Genomic DNA, 21672 nt, shown 5'->3' with positions numbered 1-21672 from the left:
CTCTGATGAGACATATTCTGTGTGGTGGTGTTAGGGAAAAGGGTGCCAGGAAGCTCCTTCTGTTTGCTTTATTTCTGCTGTGAAGCCGGCTGTTCACAGACTCATTTGCACCTGCCATATTTAGTGTCATTCAAAGACCATAGGTTGGAATAGCTGCTCTCCTACTCGACTGCATGTTTTTGTTAGTTTCATTGCCCTTAAAGAAATGATCCTTCTGTCACTTTTGTCTGTCCTATTGGATTTTTCAGAGAAAATGACTGTGTCACAAGGCACCTAATTATGAATAGAATGAGTATTAGTTTGGTGTATTTTAATGGTCACATTGTTGAGATAGTAATGACATTTGGAGGGAGATGCCCCCCTCCCACCCACTAAGGGGAACATGGACATGCAGGTGGCATGGCTGGTAATGTCTCTCTCTCTCTCTCTGTAATGGTGTGTAATGCGGGGATGTCAGTGTGCCTTTAACAGCACATTTATTCTCATTAGAGGTGAATGATGATGATGATTACTTTGTCAAAATCAAGATGACTTGAGTACTGAGGGGAAAGTGTGAAGGAGATTGTTCTAGAGGGCTGGTGTCTAGTAGTGAGAGACAGACAGATAACAACGAGATTCACAGACACATAGAGGAGTTATGTGTGTGGGTGTGTGTGTGTGTGTGTGTGTGTGCAGGAAAACCAGTCAGATGTATTTGTGTCTCATTTTGGTCAAATATATTTGACCATAATTACATGGTGATATTTTTCATTTACTTTTTTAACCCTTAAACACATACCACGGGTTGTTAGCAACCCAGGACATCATCCAGTATCCTCCCCCGTTAATTTTTTCATATTAGACCTACACCTTCTTGGTATTCCACAATCTGTTTATTATCAACAATATAACAATGAAAAAATGATAAAATTGTCAAATAATATCTGTTTTATAATTCATTTATTGTAAAAAGGTTATAGGGTTGCTACTGACACAATTTATGTAACAGGGGTGTCACTAGACCCTTTTCAAGGTTCAATCATATGCCTCACCCCCTCGCTGTGCACGAGAATAAGTTAGTGTTTCAGTTGGCTTGGCTAATGACACCAAACTAGTCTAGTTAGAAAAGTTGTATATTTTATGGGTCTGGTAGTCCTACAATCAGTGACAACACTTGAGGCAAGTTTTATGATAAATCCAACTTTTTCTGATCATGTCATACATTGACATTAGTTACCTCAGCTTCCATAAAATAAAACTTAGGCTACTAGCTGAACTGGAAAAAGAATGCATGGAGAGGAATCCTGGCTCAACCCCGGATGATTAACAGTCCAGCTAATACCCCCGTTTTTAGCCATGAAAATTATCCATGATAAAATTACTTTAATTACAAAAATATTAAATATTGTAATGATTTTGATTTTGTTATGGTGACTGAAATGATTGAATGAAAATGCTACAATACTTTCACTATTTTAGCACGTGAATTATAAGTGCATAGTTTTGAAGGTGTATTTCTTTTTTATTGACAAATAAAATGTCAAAATATAATAAAATATGCTGTATTTTATTTATTTTTTTCATTGTTAATAAAATATTAGGACAGTTTTATACTATTGGGGCAGTTTAGAGATCCATCCGTGTTAGATACAGTATCTCACAAAAGTGAGTACACCCCTCACATTTTTGTAAATATTTGATTATATCTTTTCACGTGACAACACTGAAGAAATGACACTTTGCTACAATGTAAAGTAGTGAGTGTACAGCTTGTATAACACTGTAAATTTGCTGTCCCCTCAAAATAACTCAACACACAGCCATTAATGTCTAAACCGCTGGCAACAAAAGTGAGTGCACCCCTAAGTGAAAATGTCCAAATTGGGCCCAAAGTGTCAATATTTTATGTGGCCACCACTATTTTCCAGCACTGCCTTAACCCTCTTGGGCATGGACTTCACCAGAGCTTCACAGGTTGCCACTGGCGTCCTTTTCCACTCCTCCATGATGACATCACGGAGCTGGTGGATGTTAGAGATCTTGTGCTCCTCCACCTTCCATTTGAGGATGCCCCACAGATGCTCAATAGGGTTTAGCTCTGGAGACATGCTTGGCCAGTCCTTCACCCTCAGCTTCTTTAGCAAGGCAGTGGTCGTCTTGGAGGTCGTTCACCCTCAGCTTCTTTAGCAAGGCAGTGGTCGTCTTGGAGGTCGTTATCATGCTGGAATACTGCCCTGAGGCCCAGTCTCCGAAGGGAGGGGATCATGCTCTGCTTCAGTATGTCACAGTACAACTGTAGTGCCCCAGTGCTGGCAGCACTCATGCAACACCAGACCATGACACTCCCACCACCATGCTTGACTGTAGGCAAGACACACTTGTCTTTGTACTCCTCACCTGGTTGCCGCCACACCCTTGACACCATCTGAACCAAATAAATTTATCTTGGTCTCATCAGACCACAGGACATGGTTCCAGTAATCCATGTCCTGAGTCTGCTTGTCTTCAGCAAACTGTTTGCGGGCTTTCTTGTGCATCATCTTTAGAAGAGGCTTCCGTCTGGGACGACAGCCATGCAGACCAATTTGATGCAGTGTGCGGCGTATGGTCTGAGCACTGACAGGCTGACCCCCCACCCCTTCAACCTCTGCAGCAATGCTGGCAGCACTCATACGTCCATTCCCCAAAGACAACCTCTGGATATGACGCTGAGCACGTGCACTCAACTTCTTTGCTCGAGCATGGCGAGGCCTGTTCTGAGTGGAACCTGTCCTGTTAAACCGCTGTATGGTCTTGGCCACCGTGCTGCAGCTCAGTGTCAGGGTCTTGGCAATCTTCTTATAGCCTAGGCCATCTTTATGTAGAGCAACAATTCTTTTTTTCAGATCCTCAGAGAGTTCTTTGCCATGAGGTGCCATGTTGAACTTCCAGTGACCAGTATGAGGGAGTGTGAGAGCGATGACACCAAATTTAACACACCTGCTCCCCATTCACACCTGCGACCTTGTAACACTAACAAGTCACAAGACACCGGGGAGGGAAAATGGCTAATTGGGCCCAATTTGGACATTTTCACTTAGGGGTGTACTCACTTTTGTTGCCAGTGGTTTAGACATTAAATGGCTGTGTGTTGAGTTATTTTGAGGGGACAGCAAATTTACACTGTTACACAAGCTGTACACTCACTACTTTACATTGCAGCAAAGTGTCATTTCTTCAGTGTTGTCACATGAAAAGATATAATCAAATATTTAAAAATGTGAGGGGTGTACTCACTTTTGTGAGATACTGTATATACTCCGGGTCGCTAACGACCCGGATATTTAATAGTGAGTGCGCAAAATATCTATGCATTTAAGGGTTAACCAATGCCATGGCTGTCTGTGTACAAAGATCACATTGAGTAAAGTACCAGTTTAATGAAAATGCAGTCTGCTTGAAAATATACATCTAAAACTTTGCTAGCTAAGTGTGTTTTGATTTGATCACATTTTTGGATAGTTACATGCCATAGCGAATTGGACATAAGTCTAATCAGTTGTGTTGGGAATCATATACCAGCTGTCAAAATGTCTGTGATGCATATCTGTCTGTCCCATCATCATCAAAATAGAAAAAAGCACTTACACACTTTGTACAGATGACAGCAGACAGCGATCATTTCCAAATGTGACTGTGAATATAGACCAGTGAAGTGAAGAAATGCCGTGTGTCACTTTTACCTCAGGTGGTGAGACAGAGACTGATGTGGATGATGCTGATGATAATAAAGTAATAACTCATTTCATACTCTATCATTTTAAATGTTACAGTATTTTTCATTATAATTTACTTCCAGTTTAGGAAAGCATGTAGTTTTCAGAAGTATATATATTATAGAAATATCAAAATCTGACCATTTAAAGGGTGCCCCACATATATGCACCCACCCATATTCACATAACACACACACACGCACACACACACACACACACACACACACACACACACACGCACACATACTCCAAGCACAAACCAGAGAACATCAATTAAACATTAATATGGGGGTTGATGAGAAAGCAGAGGGAAACAGAGTGACTCATAGAAAATGAAGTGTGTCCTCAAAAAGCTGAAAGAAACACATGTAGAAACATTTGCCTGTACACTGCACTGTTATATGATTAAAATCAAAATTAACTTCCAATCGACATCTCAACACCACAAACAACTCCACACCAGCCAAACTAGGAATGAGCAATGGCTGTCATGTAGGGCAATCCATTACAGGTCAACACACACACACACACACACACACACACACACACACACACAGTGGTGAGGAATGTGTGTGACCTTTTTGGAATTATCTAGATTTCTGAAGGGCGCATGGTGGCTTTGCATAGTGTATGAATGGGTGTGTGAATGTGTATGTGATTGTGCCCTGCGATGGATTGGCACCCTGTCCAGGGTGTACACTGCCTTGTGCCCCGTAATTCCTGGAATATGCTCCAGGTTCCCCGCGACCCTGTAGGATAAGTGTTATAGATGATTAATTACTCTTAAAATGTTACCTGATCTTTAATATTCTATTATATGCTAACCACATAAAAACAATCAAGTTAATGGAAAAGACGTCAACCTTCAAGATACTGATCCGATTTATATATCAGATTATTCTGCTTTGGTATCAAAATCTGATAAAATTGACGAAGAGTTTAGGTGTACAAGTACAAGGTGTTTGTTTTTTTGTTTGTTTGTTTGTTTTGTTTTAATTAGGCTGGGTACATTACATAGGTGGCACAGATGACACCAGGACCATCCATGATACAAATGTGAAACCAAAATTAAACTTTGTTAAAACAAAACAGGAAGTATACAAACTACAGGGAAACACACAGATGAGTAACAGACCAACAAGCAGAAAACCATCAAACAACATCCAGCAACTTACAAGCAAAGTCACACACAGGGCTAGGGCAGAGATGGGATATAATGTATGTATACACAGTTAGAAAAGGAATGTCTGGGATAACCAATGAAAAGGCGGGGTAACTAATGGCCTACAACTATCACCAAATCAGGAAGTGGCTAAGATCTAATGACTAGAGGTGGAGTGAGAACCAAAACAGGAAGTGACGTTGACAAAGTTAGGAAAAACATGACACTCATATTGTCGTTTATGTGTGATACATATCTGTCATTAACATGAACAATCTCTGTCCTGAACATACTCACATGCTCATATTTGCATAATCAATGATGCCATCATTCAAAACAAACAAAATAAAACAAAACAAAACAAAATAAAACAAAACAAACAAAAAGCATATTTGAGAGTCAAGTTGTCACTGCAGTAATAATAAAATTAATTAACCAGCAGTACAAAGCTTCATCGCAGAGATTATTTCCCCTGAAGATCAACAGCTCTTTATGATCAGGGCAAGATTGCCAAAAGGTACAGCTGCAGAGCTTTTGTGGTTTTGGCACTCTGGCACTACTGGCTCTGCTCTTCTGTGCTGAGAGATGTGTGGCTGCAGGAGAGAGAACCAACAGTCATATCTACACAAATTAACATATCTACACACACACACACACACACACACACACACTAATCACTAGCCATTGAGGCATGCTGTAATGACTAATGTACAGGTGAATCCATATCATTCAGAGACGCATACTACTTTCTTACATTAAGCCTCTAATTTATGGTTAATGTGTGAAGGCTTTTTTGGCATTTAGGATAATTACCCTCATTTAGTTAAACCCACACTCATAATTTATACTGGAACACTTCTTTCTTGTTCTTTCTCTTCCCAAACCAGTGATAATTTATCCCAATTAACTCAATTGTCCTGCTTTACCACAACATCACAAAATACTTAGAATTATGGAGTCTCTCAGACAGATCAAGTTTTAAAGAATGTTGTGGGATGTTGCTTAATTTAGATTAAAATTTTTCATAAAAAAGGCATGCAGTCTAGATTTTGTTTTGCACTGTGTGTATGTATGAGTGTGTGTGTGTGCGTGCGTGCATGTGCGTGTATGTGTGTATGTGAGAGAGAGAGAGAATGAGAGGCGTAACTGAATAGAATGGCTAATGTGTTCTAAATAGATACAAATACAGATATGAAAAGAAGGTGAGATTTTCTGGGGTTTTTTGTTTGTTTGTTTGTTTGTTTTGTTTTGTTTTTTGCCTGAAAGGGTCACAGGGCATCTGATTGAGACTAGAGGTATGTATCTGGACTGGGATCCTGCAGACAACAAAAGACAAAAAAGTTGCATGAGCTGGAGGTTACTTTCATGCCACACAAGTAAAATGTCAGATATGAAGCTTAAATAAAGACTATGTGACTACATGACTGTGCAGACATCCTTAGTGTAACGTCCTGGTCCAGATCACTGTGGTTTAAATTATGCTACTAGTTCGATGATATTTTGGGAAATAGAACCAATTAAATTCATTAGAATTTTTTTTCTTTAAATTCTCGATAAAAAAAAAAATAACTGCCAGAACTGGATTAAAGAAACTCTCATCATATCATCTCTTGAATGATATGAGGTTGAGGAACTGTCAGAGCCAGAATTCACATACCATGCTGACAGTCCTGGCATTTTTACCTTTGGGGTTTTCCGGTGTTTTCCATCGTTTAAATTCTCTTGGTTTAGGCCTCACCCACTTTGGCTATAAAGCCAAATACATATTTGGAGCACAATACAGATACAGATATTGGCATTACATTATACCCCGTGTGTGTGTGTGTGTGTGTGTGTGTGTGTGTTTGTGTGTGTGTGCGTGTGTGTTTGTGTGTGTGTGTGTGTGTGTTCACATTATCTCAGTGCATGAGTGAGCGACAGACACATAGATGGATAATACAGTAATACAAGACAGACAGACAAGGCACTGGGACAGTCAAACAAGACAGTCACACAATAGACAAAAGACAGGCAAATGTAATAAAAACAACACCGACAATTGAGATGGATAGAAGCAAGAGACACAAAAATACACTAAACACAAAGACAAACATTTATAAAGAAACACATAGCCAAATGAGATAGAAAGGGTGAGAGCTTGTTTTGAGGAACGCTATTCCTCTTTTCTTCTATGTTTTGAACTAAGCAACTCAGAATAAACTGGATCAGAATCAACATCACATAGCATCAGTATAGGTTCTATTTAGTAACACTTGTCTGTTTTTTTACTGATCAACCAACTACGCACTACTTGTAAGTCAGTATAGTTTGCTGAATGCTTGAATATGACTCAAACAACAGTTGACACTACAGTCCGTCATATTTAAAAAAGGATTGTTGATGGACTACTTCATGCCAGTCAGCTGAGAAGGCAGGGACAGTCTATAAATAGTTTGTTGACAGTTTATTGGGTATGCAAAAAGTGGACTAGCAGATTGGTCAAAATGTGTTTCTGCACAGCTCTAAGTTTCAGTCTGGTTTCATCTCATTGTCTGATATGCTCTGGAACCAGAGCTCCACTTATTAAGATGATTAATGCTCACTCAAAATCCCACCACCCAGAACTATCTCTCTCTCTCTCTCTCTCTCTCTCTCTCTCTCACACACACGCACACACACGCACACACACACACACACACACACACACACACACATTAGGTACTTGAAAGCAGTTTAGGTAGCTCTCAGAACACTCACTCTGTAAGTGGAAACTCATTAACTTGCCCAAATGCCACTAATTAGCCCAAACAAGCCTTAGCACAGACTGTACACAAAGCCGATGGGAATAGACATGTGCCACCTGGTTCAGAGGGAAAAGACTGTCTGAGCGCGTGTATTAATCTTTTAGTCATTCACTAATTCACCCATTCACTCTTACTAACTTGTTTACTAATTCACCCATTCACTCTTACTCACTATTTCACTCACTCACTCATTCACACTCACTAACTCAGTCACTCATACTCACTGATTCACTCACTTACACATACTAATTATTTCACTCACACACACAATAATTCATTCACACTCACTAATTCACTCACTTGCACATACTAATTATTTCACACACACACATACAATAATTCATTCACACTCACTAATTCACTGATTTATACTGATTACTGATTTATACTGATTTAATGATGAATTAATTCGCAAATTCACTCACACTCACTTACTTAGGCATTCCTAATCAATACTAATTTGTACTCACTAATTCACTCACTGACACATTCATTAATTTATTTGCACTCACTCACACATTAATTCACTCACCCACACTCACGAACTCACTCAGTCACTCATCCTTACTAATTCACTCTTACCCTAATTCACTCATTCATTCCCTCACATATTAATTTATTCATTCACTCATCCTTACTCCATCACTCCTACTCATACTCACTAATACTCACTAATTCCCTCAGTAACTCCTAACATTTACATCAGTAACTCTTAACAGGTCAAATATCCTTATTAAAACCTTGTTACCTTGGATTTTGTAAAAGAAATACTGTGGCACCTTTTATGATTTCCTGTCGGGGTGGTACAATATGAAAATTTCACAGTATGATAACAACCTATTAATGGTTTCAATATATTGCAGTACTGGTTTACAACACAGTTTCAAATTGACTGAGGCAACATAGTGTCCACAGTGACCATCTGGGTTTCCTCCAGGTGCTCTGGTTAATTACACTATATAGCCAAAAGTATGTGGACACCTGACCATACGACATCTTCCCCAAACTGTTGCCACAAAGTTTGAAACAGACTAGAATGTCTAGAATGTCTTTGTATACTGTGGAATTAAGATTTCTTTCACTGGAACTAAGGGGCCCAAACCTGTTAAAGCAAGGCAAAGTAGCTGTGCACAACGAGAGATCCATGAAGACATAGTTTACCAAGGTTGCATGCAGATGAACACACATGGCCTGCACAGAGCCCTGACCTCAACCTCACTGAACATGTTTGGAATCATTTGGAACAACAACTTCGTGCCAGACCTTCTTCCCGGTCATCAGTGCCCAACCTCTTGTGCTTTTATGGGTGAATGGGAACAAATCCCCACAGCCAAAATCTAGTGGAAAGACTTCCCAGAAGAGTGGAGGCTGTTACAGTAGCAAAGTGGGGACCAGCTCCATATTAATGCCCACAGTTGTGGAATGGGATATTGATCAGATTTTCTCATGCTTTTGGCCATATGAATATTATGTAGATCATATTGAGAAGAAGTTCCACAGTTTCAGTATTAGGAAGTTTAATATTAATGCAGGTTAAACTGTTCAAGATAGTGTAAAATGGACTGGCTAATCTAGTGAAAAATAAATACGCATCATTTTAATTGTAAAACTCTGTGGTGATATTTTGGTTCTCTCAGCTTTTTGAGGACACGCTTCATTTTCTATGAGTCACTCTGTTTCCACTCTGCTGTCTTATCAACCCTCATTTTACTGTTTAATTGATGTTCTGTGGTTTGAGCTTTGGAAGAAAAGTCCTAGTTTTTGTGTAATAGAACAATGTACTCAGTGTCCCAGAATTCTTTATGATCAGGTCAAACTGAAACAACACATTTGCTATTGCTACACCACATTCACACTAAGAGATTGCCCTGTTCTCACTCTCTCTCTCTCTCTTTCTCTCTCTCTCTCTCTCTCTCTCTCTCTCACTCACACACACACACACACACACACACACACACACACACACACACACACACACACACACAGTCATATAAAAAAACATTGGGCACAGCCAAGCTTGAATGTCTGAGTGGTGAGGATTCAAATGAGGCCATTAGCCATCCAGGTAGAAATCTGCTAAAACATGACACAATCACACAAATACAGAACAGAATACACACTCAGAGAGGAAAAGATATTACCACCTTTATTTGTTTTTAAAACTGCACAGCATGAGATGACAGCTACCGGATGAAACTGAAGACTATACTCCAGAAACCCAGGCCATAATTACAGCAAATAAGGTGCAAATTACACACATTCACTTTGAGAAAGAGAGATAGTGCCATCTAGCAACACTACAATAACATCATCAGGATCAATAACATCTAGTTAAAATGCTGATATGGCTTCACGGCTGTGCATGTTATGCTACAGCCATCAAGCTAGATTTGCTTTGATAGCAGCACCAATGTTCTGACTCATGGCCAGCTACACACTGAGAGGCTATAAAAATGGCTCTCATTGAGAGATCGGCCAGAGAAAGTAGATCATGGCACTGAAAGGTTGCTTGTATTTCTGCCATTGTACCACTTCAAACCATTATGCCCTTAGATCAGAAGAGCCCTAATGAGTATTGCAATCTTTTCATCCACTTTATCACCGATTTTTCTATTTCAAATGTGAAATGCTCATGTTCTTAGGCCATTTCCCCATAAACACCCTCCTAGCTAAGCCTGAAACACAGCCTTCTGCAGCAAGGCTTACAGACGAACGCATGGGCCGGAATTCTTCCCACTGCAGAGAGCATGGAATTCTACCTCTTCTGCAGCTTTACAGATAAAGCAGCAGCCTGAAGCTGGTTCAACATGAGAAAGAGAGAGAGAGATTCTGCTCATCCCTCCAAATTCACAGCGCATCAAAAATGAATGATTTTCACCACTATCGGTTGCACGTTGGTGTATGTTTGAATGGATGTATAAGAGGGAACCTGTTCTTATCCTCCATTTCTCTCTCACGAAACATGTCTCTGCACCGCTGTCATCCCCGTTCCTACACATTTTAACCTGCTTTATCCTAATAACCGAATATGAATACTGAATAAGATTGAATAGATGTGTTCTAAACAGTACAAAAATACAGATATGAATAGGAGGAGTGTTATTCTCTTATTTAAAAAAAAACGTAACTAAATTCATTAGAAAATGTCACAGGCAGGTATATATATATATATATATATATATATATATATATATATATATATATATATATATATATATATATATATATATACCCTGTATAAAAAGGATAAATAAAATTTAAAATTTATTTATAATACTGCACATCACTATTTAAATTCATTTAAAAAAATCTAATTCACTCATTCTTCAACTCTTTAATATTTTTCTCATCATATGCCCAAATATAGTCAGTAAAGCCTTCTGCCCTAATATTTAGTAATCGAAATGCTCTGGCACGTTTAACGGTTTCCTTTAATGGTTATGAATATGAATACATTATTTGGATTGAGCAGATAATGTGTTCTGAACAGTACAGATACTTTATATGTAAAAACCGGAGCATTTTTTTTTTAGAATGTCATGCCTCGATATCTCAATTTAAATAATCCCTTCCATTTTAGGCCACACCCAATCCGAATCCAGATACTGGTATGAATAGTTAGAGTAATAAACAGATTACATTACAGATATAGATAGTGGGATTGCATCACACCCTTAACACACACATAGTCTAACATTTGAAAACACACCTTTGATTAAAAGTGGTTTCTAAGTTCAACTGAAGATTCTCAAATAGTAATTCTTAACATTTTATATCATTTAGACTGTCATTACATTTCATGTTTCAATCATTCAACAAAACAAAAACAAAAAAAAGTGAACTGAAATGCAGACATTTTCAACTAGCTGAGGTGTTAGAGGAGTGGGCGCTGCACACTCATGGCATCTGACAGCCGTGATTGGTTATAAAGTATGCTGATTCAGGAACACATCCTACCTAGAAAGGTCACATTCACCCAGAAGCTTACTATCAAACTACCAGCCTCCAGTGCCAACCAGAGGATTTGCATTTTTTAGTTCTCTTGAGGTTTCTTCTTTATGCTATACTAGGTTGTTGTTTCTTATCTTTGTAATCCCTGACTTGCATATGAGGCTATAAAGCTACCCTTGCTGTTTAAAGTGCTGTACAAACAAAAACAGAATTGAACAGAAGTAAAGAAAGCCCTCTTGCTTTCTTTGTGTGTATGTGTGTGTGTGTGTGTGTGTGTGTGTGTGTGTGTAGGTACATTCACACGCTGTACCTGGGTGTGCAGAACCACTGGTATCGCCACTGCTACTGGCGCCTGATGTTTGAGACGGCTGATGTGAACATGCTGAGGCTGCTGGAGGCTTTCCTGAAGAGCGCACCACAGCTTGTCCTGCAGCTCAGCATCATGATCCACAGCAAACACATCCTGCCACTGCAGGGTGAGTGCGCGCATACACACACACACACACACACACATAGTGCAAACACATACTTCGTCCGCGGCATGAGTGCATGTAGACTGCCTCCACATATGCGATTTTCAGCTGGGGCTGCATCTTGGCATCATGATCTATCACAACCTGCAGGGTGAAAACACATAGACACACACACACACACACACACACACACACACACACCTACACACATACACACACACACACACACACCTACACACATACACACACACACACACACACACACCATCCTCCACTTCTGCTTCAATATACTATCGTGATTCCTAACACATACATGAGATGCTTTGCTGTGCATGAACTATAAAGGGGTTGGAAGAGATATGAAGAGCCAAAAGTCAAAAGAGAATAAAAAAGAAAAGGGGGAAAAAAGCTGGTGGAAAAGAGCAGAGAAAGAGAAATCGTGAAAGGTGGTGATAGAAGAGGTGCAGATGTGTGCATGACACTTGTGTTCCTTATTATAATTTGTGTGTCTCTGTGTGGTGTGGTGTGAGATTTACCTCTGAAACCAATGATATGTGCAGCACAATGAACACTGTTATAAGATGTAATGTCTCATTGTGTCAGAAGGTGGGAGAGTGGAGGGGTGGACAGAGGACAGAGACAGGAAAATGGGGAACAGGAACGCGTCACCAGTTTTCTTAATCATCACGCTGCAAAAAGAAATATCTTAGTAAATGAAGATATCTTCAAAAAAGGAAAAGTTATCTAATATTTCTCATTATGGGATTATTCTATAACAAATATAAGACCATTAAGCCTTTTTTCTAGACATATTTACTAATATATATATAATGTAATTTTCCTCTATTCAGCAATTTACACTGATCATCCTGTGCAAAAGTTTACATCCCCCTGGATCTTAATGTACCGTATTACCTTCCTTTGCATCAGTGAATGTTTGTACCTTATGTAATAGTTGTGTACGAGTCCTTCAGTTATCCTCAGTGTGAAAAGATGGAGCTCAACATCATATAGCCACTGTTGGAAAGTAGTCAAATATGCAGAAGATGCCGGAAAAGCAAAGAATGTGCAGGACCTGGAGGCTTTTTCTGAAGAACAGTGGGCAGTTTAACTGCTCAGGACAAACAAGGGACTCATGAACAACTATCACAAAACAAACACAGTCGTGAATCATCCAGATAACAACACAGTATTAAGAATCAAGGGTATGTAAACTTTTGAACTGGGTAAATTTGATCGATTCAGCTATTATCTTGTCTTGTGGACTATATGTAAACATCTGCTATGTGAAATAGCTTATTCAAGACAGTACTAAATAAAAAACAACATGGGATTTTTATGATCCCTCTTATTTTGTTAACAGTATTAAGATTTATCAGATTCTGTAAGGGGTATGCAAACTTTTGGGCACAACTGTATACCTTAAAATTGTCTAATTCTATTGGCTTATAATTTAGCTTATTTCAAGTTTGAAATTTTTAAAAAATAAAATAAAATAAAAAAACCTTATGTGTTCAGTCTAATAAAGAAAATATTAGTTGCCTATATTCAATATATTTTTGCTTGTTAAGATTTTTTTTTTTTTTGCAGTGCAGTCTCATGTATAAGGTTGTCTAGTCAGAAGTGTATATACATTTCAGTGTACAATTTTAATAAACTGAAACATGTTTGTTAAATAAATAAAATCATTATCAATATAATCAATAGTATAAAAGATATAGTAGTATAAATAATAACAATAAAAATGGCAAATAATATTGATAATCACAATTGCATATGCAACAGTGTTGTGTTAAAATTTGGGCTATTCAAAGACACTTGGATATCATCAGGTGTTTAAGGTTACTATATCATTTCATATCAGTGCTAAAACATGCCAGATATTATTTTATAATATAGTACAGCTTTAAACTGCAGCCTGACCTTTCGAGTACTACAGTGAATAAAACACCTAGCTATAAATAGAATTCACATAACCAGGTGAGATTGGAAAACGGTTTAGCTTTCTATGTGATAATGGCCTTAAACAGCTTTATATAAAACAGAGCACATTTTCATGATTGTCTTTTTATTTTCAGAAATGTCAGACAAACGCACCTATAACTTCAATGAAATTATTTTACTCTCTTCATTGCAAAAAAAAAAAAAAACGTAGTAAGTGAATATATCTTGACTATAGTCCAAATTTTTTTTGTGTTTCCTATTATAGGAATACAGTAAACTGAATATAAGATTATTAACCTCCTGTTTAACTAGACATTTTACGAGTATCAAACTGTACATTTTCTTTTCATATTGGCAGATCATTTGCTTCTTTCTAGAAATAAATACTTAACATTAGAAAACATATATACCAATAGAACAAGGATATGTTAAGCCTGAAATTAGTAAAAATGTCTACCAATAGGTTTATGATAATCTGGAAAGCATGAAAAACAATGTTTTTCATGTTTGTTTAATGAACCATAAACAATTATTCCACATGCACCTGTGGAACCGTCCTTAAGACACGAACAGTTAACAGTCGGTAGGCAAATAATTTCACAGTTACAATAAATTAAGACACTAAAGAGACCTTTCTACTGACTCTGAAAAACACCAGAAGAAAGATGCCTAGGGTTCCTGCTCACCTGCATGAACATGCCATAGGCCTGCTGCAGGGAGGCATGAGGACTGCAGATGTGGCCAGAGCAATAAACTGCAATGTCTGTAATGAAAGACACCTAAGACAGTGCTACAGGGAGACAGGAAGGATAGCTGATCGTCCTTGCAGTGGAAAATTATATGTAACCATGTGTCCCCCCCCGATACATGATTGAAAACTTGCAAATGCTTTGGTGGAAGAGTGGTGTAACATCTCACAGCAAGAACTGACAAATCTGGTGCAGTCCATGAGGATAAGATGCACTGTAGTACTTAAAGCAGCTGGAGGCCACCAGATATTGACTGTTACTTTTAATATTGAGAAATTTGCTGGAAATAAAAGCAGTTGAATGTGAGAGGACGTTTCTTTTTTTGTTGAGTTTATATATGTGTGTATGTTATATATGTATACTTTTAGTTACCTGATGCAGTTTGATGATCTGTTAATTTGAGTGTCTGTTAAGTTAAATAGCTGTTACTCGTGGAATTGGGGCAAAACTCTCATTTTTGGCCAAAATTGGTATACAGTGCATCCGGAAAGTATTCACAGCGCTTCACTTTTTCCACATGTTACAGCCTTATTCCAATATGGATTAAATTCATTATTTTCCTCAAAATTCTACAAACAATACCCCATAGTGACAACGTGAAAGAAGTTTGTTTGAAATCTTTGCAAATTTATTAATCTATTTATTAATTTATTAATGTACATCAGTATTCACAGCCTTTGCCATGACACTCAAAATTGAGCTCAGGTGCATCCTGTTTCCACTGATCATCCTTGAGATGTTTCCACAAGTTGATTAGAGTCCACCTGTGGTAAATTCAGTTGACTGGACATGATTTGGAAAGGCACACACCTGTCTATATAAGGTCCCACAGTTAACAATGCATGTCAGAGCACAAACCAAGCCATGAAGTCCAAGGAACTGTCTGAAGACCTCCGAGACAGGATCGTATCGAGGCACAGATCTGGGGAAGGGTACAGAAACATTTCTGCAGCATTGAAGGTCCCAATGAGCACAGTGGCCTCCATCGTCAATAAATGGAAGAAATCTGGAACCAGCAGGACTCTTCCTAGCGCTGGCCGCCTGGCCAAACTGAGCGATCAGGGGAGAAGGGCCTTAGTCAGGGAGGTGACCAAAAACCTGATGGTCACTCTGACAGAGCTCCAGCGTGTCTCTGTGGAGAGTGGAGAACCTTCCAGAAGAACAACCATCACTGCAGCACTCCACCAATCAGGCCTGTATGGTTGAGTGGCCAGACGGAAGCCACTCAAAAGGCACGTGACAGCCTGCCTGGAGCTTGCCAAAAGGCACCTGAAGGATTCTCAGACCATGATGAAACAAAGACTGAACTCTTTCGCCTGAATGGCAAGCGTCATGTCTGGAGGAAACCAGGCACCACTCATCACCTGGCAAATACCATCCCTACAGTGAAGCATGGTGGTGGCAGCATCATGCTGTGGGGATGTTTTTCAGCATCAGGAACTGGGAGACTAGTCAGGATCGAGGAAAAGATGAATGCAGCAATGTACAGAGACATCCTTGATGAAAACCTGCTCCAGAGCGCTCTGGACCTCAGACTGGGGCGAAGGTTTATCTTCCAACAGGGTAACGACCCTAAGCACACAGCCAAGATAACGAAGGAGTGGCTACAGGACAACTCTGTGAATGTCCTTGAATGGCCCAGCCAGAGCCCAGACTTGAATTCAATTGAACATCTCTGGAGGGATCTGAAAATGGCTGTGCACCGACGCTCCCCATCCAACCTGATGGAGCTTGAGAGGTCCTGCAAAGAAGAATAGGAGAAACTGCCCAGAAATAGGTGTGCCAAGCTTGTAGCATCATTCTCAAAAAGACTTGAGGCTGTAATTGGTGCCAAAGGTGCTTCAACAAAGTATTGAGCAAAGGCTGTGAATACTTATGTACATGTGCTTTTTTTTTGTTTTTTATTTTTAATAAATTTGCAAAGATTTCAAACAAACTTCTTTCACATTGTCATTATGGGGTATTGTTTGTAGAATTTTGAGGAAAATAATGAATTTAATCCATTTTGGAATAAGGCTGTAACATAACAAAATGTGGAAAAAGTGAAGCACTGTGAATACTTTCCGGATGCACTGTATATTGCAGTTTTGTTTTTACAGAGATTACTCATTTGTATTTCTACATTTTTTTCAAATATTAATCCTTGTATCCTTGTTAGATTTCTTTGTATAAAATTGATTTGTCTTTAAGTGCAGCCTAGGACAGGATTATATTCTGTAATTTTATGTCTTGTCAGGTGTACAATTGCTATAACAGTATAATAGATTTTCCCTTTGTATGGATGAGTGAATAGTACTTCTAAAAAAATATAGAACAATGAATAGTACTTAAAAAAAATAAACAGGGGTCAAACGACAAGTGTTGGTAGCTCACAGCTCCAGACTACAGTGATCATCATGGTTCATGTTCCCTGGATAGGCTCTGGATCCACCACAACCCTGACCCAAATTGGCTACTACAGATGAATAAAAGGATGCACAAAATCCAAATAATGCAGACACAATTTACAAATTAAAATATCCTTTTGGCTTCTGTTGGGTCTGGACAGAGTTGTCTTGTTTAAACACCTTTCTGGAAAAAAGCTTTCTTCAGAAATTGCCAGTTAGATTTCTAGAACAATTTGCACAACCAGCTATTACCCACGTTTAGGTAACTGAACCAACTGTCCCATACTGTTTTCTCACAGCAGGGTGCCAGCTCTGCATTTAACTAATCCATTCTCTAATCTTTGACGTTTTTTTGTGGCGGTGGTGTCTGAAGTTTGATTTAATTAAGATTGTCCGCCATGTTCCATGAGAGCAGCAGGAGCAGAGTGTGAACAGAGAGCATCCACCAGCCAGTTGCAGAGTGGGAAAACAGTGCATTAAGCCATTGCTAATTAAGATCTCTTTTAATTTTAATCTAGGTATGGTGCAAATGGGAGAGACAGAGGAGAGAGAGAGAGATAGAGAGAGAGAGAGAGAGAGAGACAATGAATAACTAGAATTAGGCTTTGAAGGGGACATATTATCATTCTGCACCTTCGAGCTAAAGATCTGGGTGAAAGGGGTGAAAAATCTTCGCTGTCTTGGCTGCTCTGTGTGTGTCTGGCAATAGCATGTGGTGAAAAGCAGCAGGATATCGGCAGGGACGTGACAGGTAAACAAACAAACAGCCTAGCTGTACTAAAGACTTGATCTCAATAATACCTTCACCTTCGTGGAAGCCCTGGAGGTTACTTCCTGCTCTCTCTCACAAACACACACACACACTCAGAAACGGGCCCACTTTTTACCTGATCATACCCCAGGATACCTGTAAACTAAAAAGAAGGGATCTGTCAAAGCAATGCGCGCACACACACACACACACACACACACACACACACACTACTGGGAAGCATCATCCTAGGCAGCTGCCGACAACTGCAGGTGTTACAGCTCTCCTGAAACATAACTTAAGCTATAGTAGCAAAACTGACAAACACGCCCCAATTATTAGCTCCTAATTCAGGTCTCACCTTCTCTTAAATGAGAGGCCTGTCATATAATTTTAATGAATGCTTTTCACTTATTTGCAATACTTAAAGAGTGACTAGCTTCCTCAGAGTCTCACTTTCTAATTTAAGCGTAGACAGTCAAAAAGCAGGAAATGTCCCCAGATTCATAGCAGTTCTTATGAAGAATGAGTCACAAGTAATGAGAGACATAATTTAATGCATGAATTATTCATTGTTCTTTCATTAATAATTCAATAGCATGTCCAATTAGCAATGAATTACATGGGATCTAATTAAATATTGAGGGGTGGTGTTCTGAGAATGGGAAAGCGTTCTTTTTTGCATAATGATTCTGATTAGGTTTTATATTTAGCATCTCAGAATAAACTAAGGTTTAATAGCAATAACACTCTGATGGTGTTCAGCACTTCTCCCGAACTTGTAATAAAATAAATAGAGCATGCATTTATTTGGGTCGAACCGAGCTTTTATGGAGGAAACCATAGTGTATCCTTAAAGCTGCACGTACTCTATGTTTGAGAGTCATTGAGTTGTCGCCTTTCTTTGAACAGGTCTCTCCACCTCTGCCTCTTTGGTCTCCTTGGCCTGGATGATTGCCTCCTACCAGAAGGTTCTTCGTGACTCCAGAGATGACAAGCTACCCATGTCCTACAAGGCAATGATTGTGCAGATGCTGTGGCACCTATTCACTATTGGCGCACGTACCATTGCCTTCGCGCTCTTTGCCTCTGTCTTCCAGCTGTACTTTGGCATCTTTGTTGTGGCTCACTGGTGCGCCATGACCTTTTGGATCATCCAAGGTGAGACAGACTTCTGCATGTCCAAGTGGGAGGAGATCATCTACAACATGGTTGTGGGCATCATCTATATCTTCTGCTGGTTCAATGTCAAGGAGGGTCCAGCACGATGCCGCCTGGCTGCATACTACTGTGTGATTTTGGTGGAGAATGCGGCGCTCACGGCCACCTGGTATGCATACAGGGGCCCACACACCTCAGACTTCTATGCCCTTATCATTGTGTGTGTTGTAGTATGCAGCTATGCCTTGGGAACATTTTTTATGTTTGTCTACTACTGCCTGCTCCATCCTGATGGCCCAGTCCTGGGTTCACAGTGGAGCTGCATGGAGGAAGGAATAGGTGCATTAGGACTTGGAGGTGTGGGGGACCTGGGGACACCTCTGCCCCAACCAGTTGTTGTCACAAGTCCCCCAAGAACCTTACAGAGGACTAAGGATGGGGAACGGGAACCAGGGGACAAGGAGAGTTGCCTGCCTGTTTTTCAGGTGAGGCCCATCAGTGTGGCTCCTGCACCTTCTCCCCGAACACCAAAAACTGAGGGTCCTGTTATCCGCATTGACCTGCCCAGGAAAAGCTACCCAGCCTGGGATGCACATTTTATCGACCGCCGATTGAGAAAAACCATTTTGGTTCTGGAGAATACATCACCAGTGACGCCACGGATCCAGTACCGCAGCCTTGGCAGCCCCAAAGAGGTGATGGAGTATGAGACTACTGTGTAGTTGCAATTCCTGACACCCTGTCAGCAGGGACTTCACTTGTGACTCTGCATCTCTATGTAGAGAAGCAATGGGAAATTCCCAGAATACCATTGGTGCTCTAAGGCATGTGTGTGTATGGGACATTGGCTTTGCCTGGAAGTTATCATCTGTTCAGAAAACTTGTATTTCTGAAAATACAAGTGGAATATGAGTGAGGTTAGAAGTTGAAGGTCAAAAAAGCTCAGTGAGTAAAGCGTTGACTGTAAATGAGAATGATATTCAAGAATAATACGACAATGCCAGCCATAAGTACTGATATGAAAAGAAGAGTGATACCTGTCCATTGATGTTTTGATGATATGCATGGACGTGAAGATGATGGTCAATGTAAGTAGGAGATTTCAGGTGAAACATGTTAAACGCTAGAAGAAGATCTCTGTCCAGGACAGTCCTGGGAGCTGCACTGATCTACATCCATGAATGTTAGTAACTTGAAAACAGTACCAGTTGTGTATTATATTGCTTATGTGAATGGTGAGATTAGCCAACTGAATCATCATTGATTTATTGATCGAGTAGATTTATTTTTTTGTTACTCTGTGGCGATGATAAAAAAAAAATAATTATGGTATATTAATGTATACATATAATCTTTTTCTTATATGTATACAGTATATTGGAATGGTATCACTGTGTAGGTATGAATGTTTTTGGGTTGTCTGTATGTTCAGCTGGTCTTTGATCATACTGCATTGTTTATCTGTAAAGGTAAAAGACAGAAAAAAGTATTTCTGAAGAACAATATGGGTTAACCATGCCCTGATGATGATACATTATGACTAAAATGTAGTTGGAAAAATATTTAGTAAAATGGCTGTCAACAGCCCTGGAAAAAAAAAGAAAGAAAACTCAAATAGGTGGTTTGTGTTTTTCTTTTCCCATAGGTTCTGCTGTTGCTTGTGAGACACTGTTTGTTTGTTTTTTCCCCCAACTGTTTCTGCTCACTGTTGGGAGGCATTTTATTTGAATAGCACAATGTGCTGAAGATGAAGATGGATTTTAAACTGATGTGTCTAAATGTCTTTCTGTCTTTTTATTTATATTTGTGTTCATCCTCCTGTTTTTGAGCTTGTATTGGAAACCTTGTATTGGAAACCTTGTATTGGAAAGGCCTCTTGTGTAGTTTAGGAGTGCTGAGATGAAGAGTTGGGGGAAAATAATTCTTAAGGTGAATCTACTATACATCATTTGTTCTTTCATAAGTTGATAAAAGGCAACAACCAGACACAGTGCAATCCTATAAAATATTTACCCCTTAAAGGAATACTCCAGATTACCATGAACAATCATTTCAACAAATTTTGCTGCACTTAAAGTAACTTATAAAAGGAATCTAAGGACATATTAGCTTGGTTTTCAGTATCCTGATCAGGGTGGCAGTGACTCTGGAGCTGCAGGTAACAGAGTGGCAGTGAATCTCGGGCACACTGGACAGTGTGCATCATCCATCCATTTTTGTACCACTTATCCTACACAGGGTCACAGAGGAGCCTGGAGCCTATCCCATAGAACTCAGGGCACAAGGCAGGGGACACCCTGGATGGGGTGCCAACCCATCGCAGGGCACAATCACACACGCATTCACACACTACAGACAATTTGGAAATGCCAATCAGCCTACAACAAGGGGAGGGACTGGGGAGGAAACGGAAGGAAACCCCTGAAGCACAGGGAGATACACATGCAAACTTCACGCACACAGGGCAGAGGCAGGATTTGAAAACTTGGGAGGTGCGAGGCAAACATGCTAACCACTATGCCCTGACTGTGCATCATGCACACACAAATTCTCACACTCATTCACGCCTAGGGGAAT

The 21672-nt window shown here is 39.6% G+C and overlaps 1 protein-coding gene across 1 annotated transcript in view; it reads left to right on the top strand.

The window, feature by feature from the left end:
• xkr7b (XK, Kell blood group complex subunit-related family, member 7b) overlaps positions 1-21380 on the top strand; it is an 88713-nt gene extending 67333 nt beyond the window's left edge. The window contains exons 2-4 of the mRNA XM_053643633.1: positions 11922-12106; positions 18847-19790; positions 20741-21380. Of these exons, the coding sequence (XP_053499608.1) occupies positions 11922-12106; positions 18847-19790; positions 20741-20827 (1216 nt within the window). The 3' untranslated portion in view covers positions 20828-21380. The remainder of the gene's footprint in view (positions 1-11921; positions 12107-18846; positions 19791-20740) is intronic.
• The last annotated feature ends 292 nt before the right edge of the window (positions 21381-21672 follow it).

This window comes from Ictalurus furcatus, chromosome 15, assembly GCF_023375685.1.
Source record: "Ictalurus furcatus strain D&B chromosome 15, Billie_1.0, whole genome shotgun sequence".
In the NCBI taxonomy this organism is placed as follows: domain Eukaryota; kingdom Metazoa; phylum Chordata; class Actinopteri; order Siluriformes; family Ictaluridae; genus Ictalurus; species Ictalurus furcatus.
Note: the sequence above shows the minus strand (reverse complement) of the source record. Positions and strands in the feature narration are given on the sequence as shown.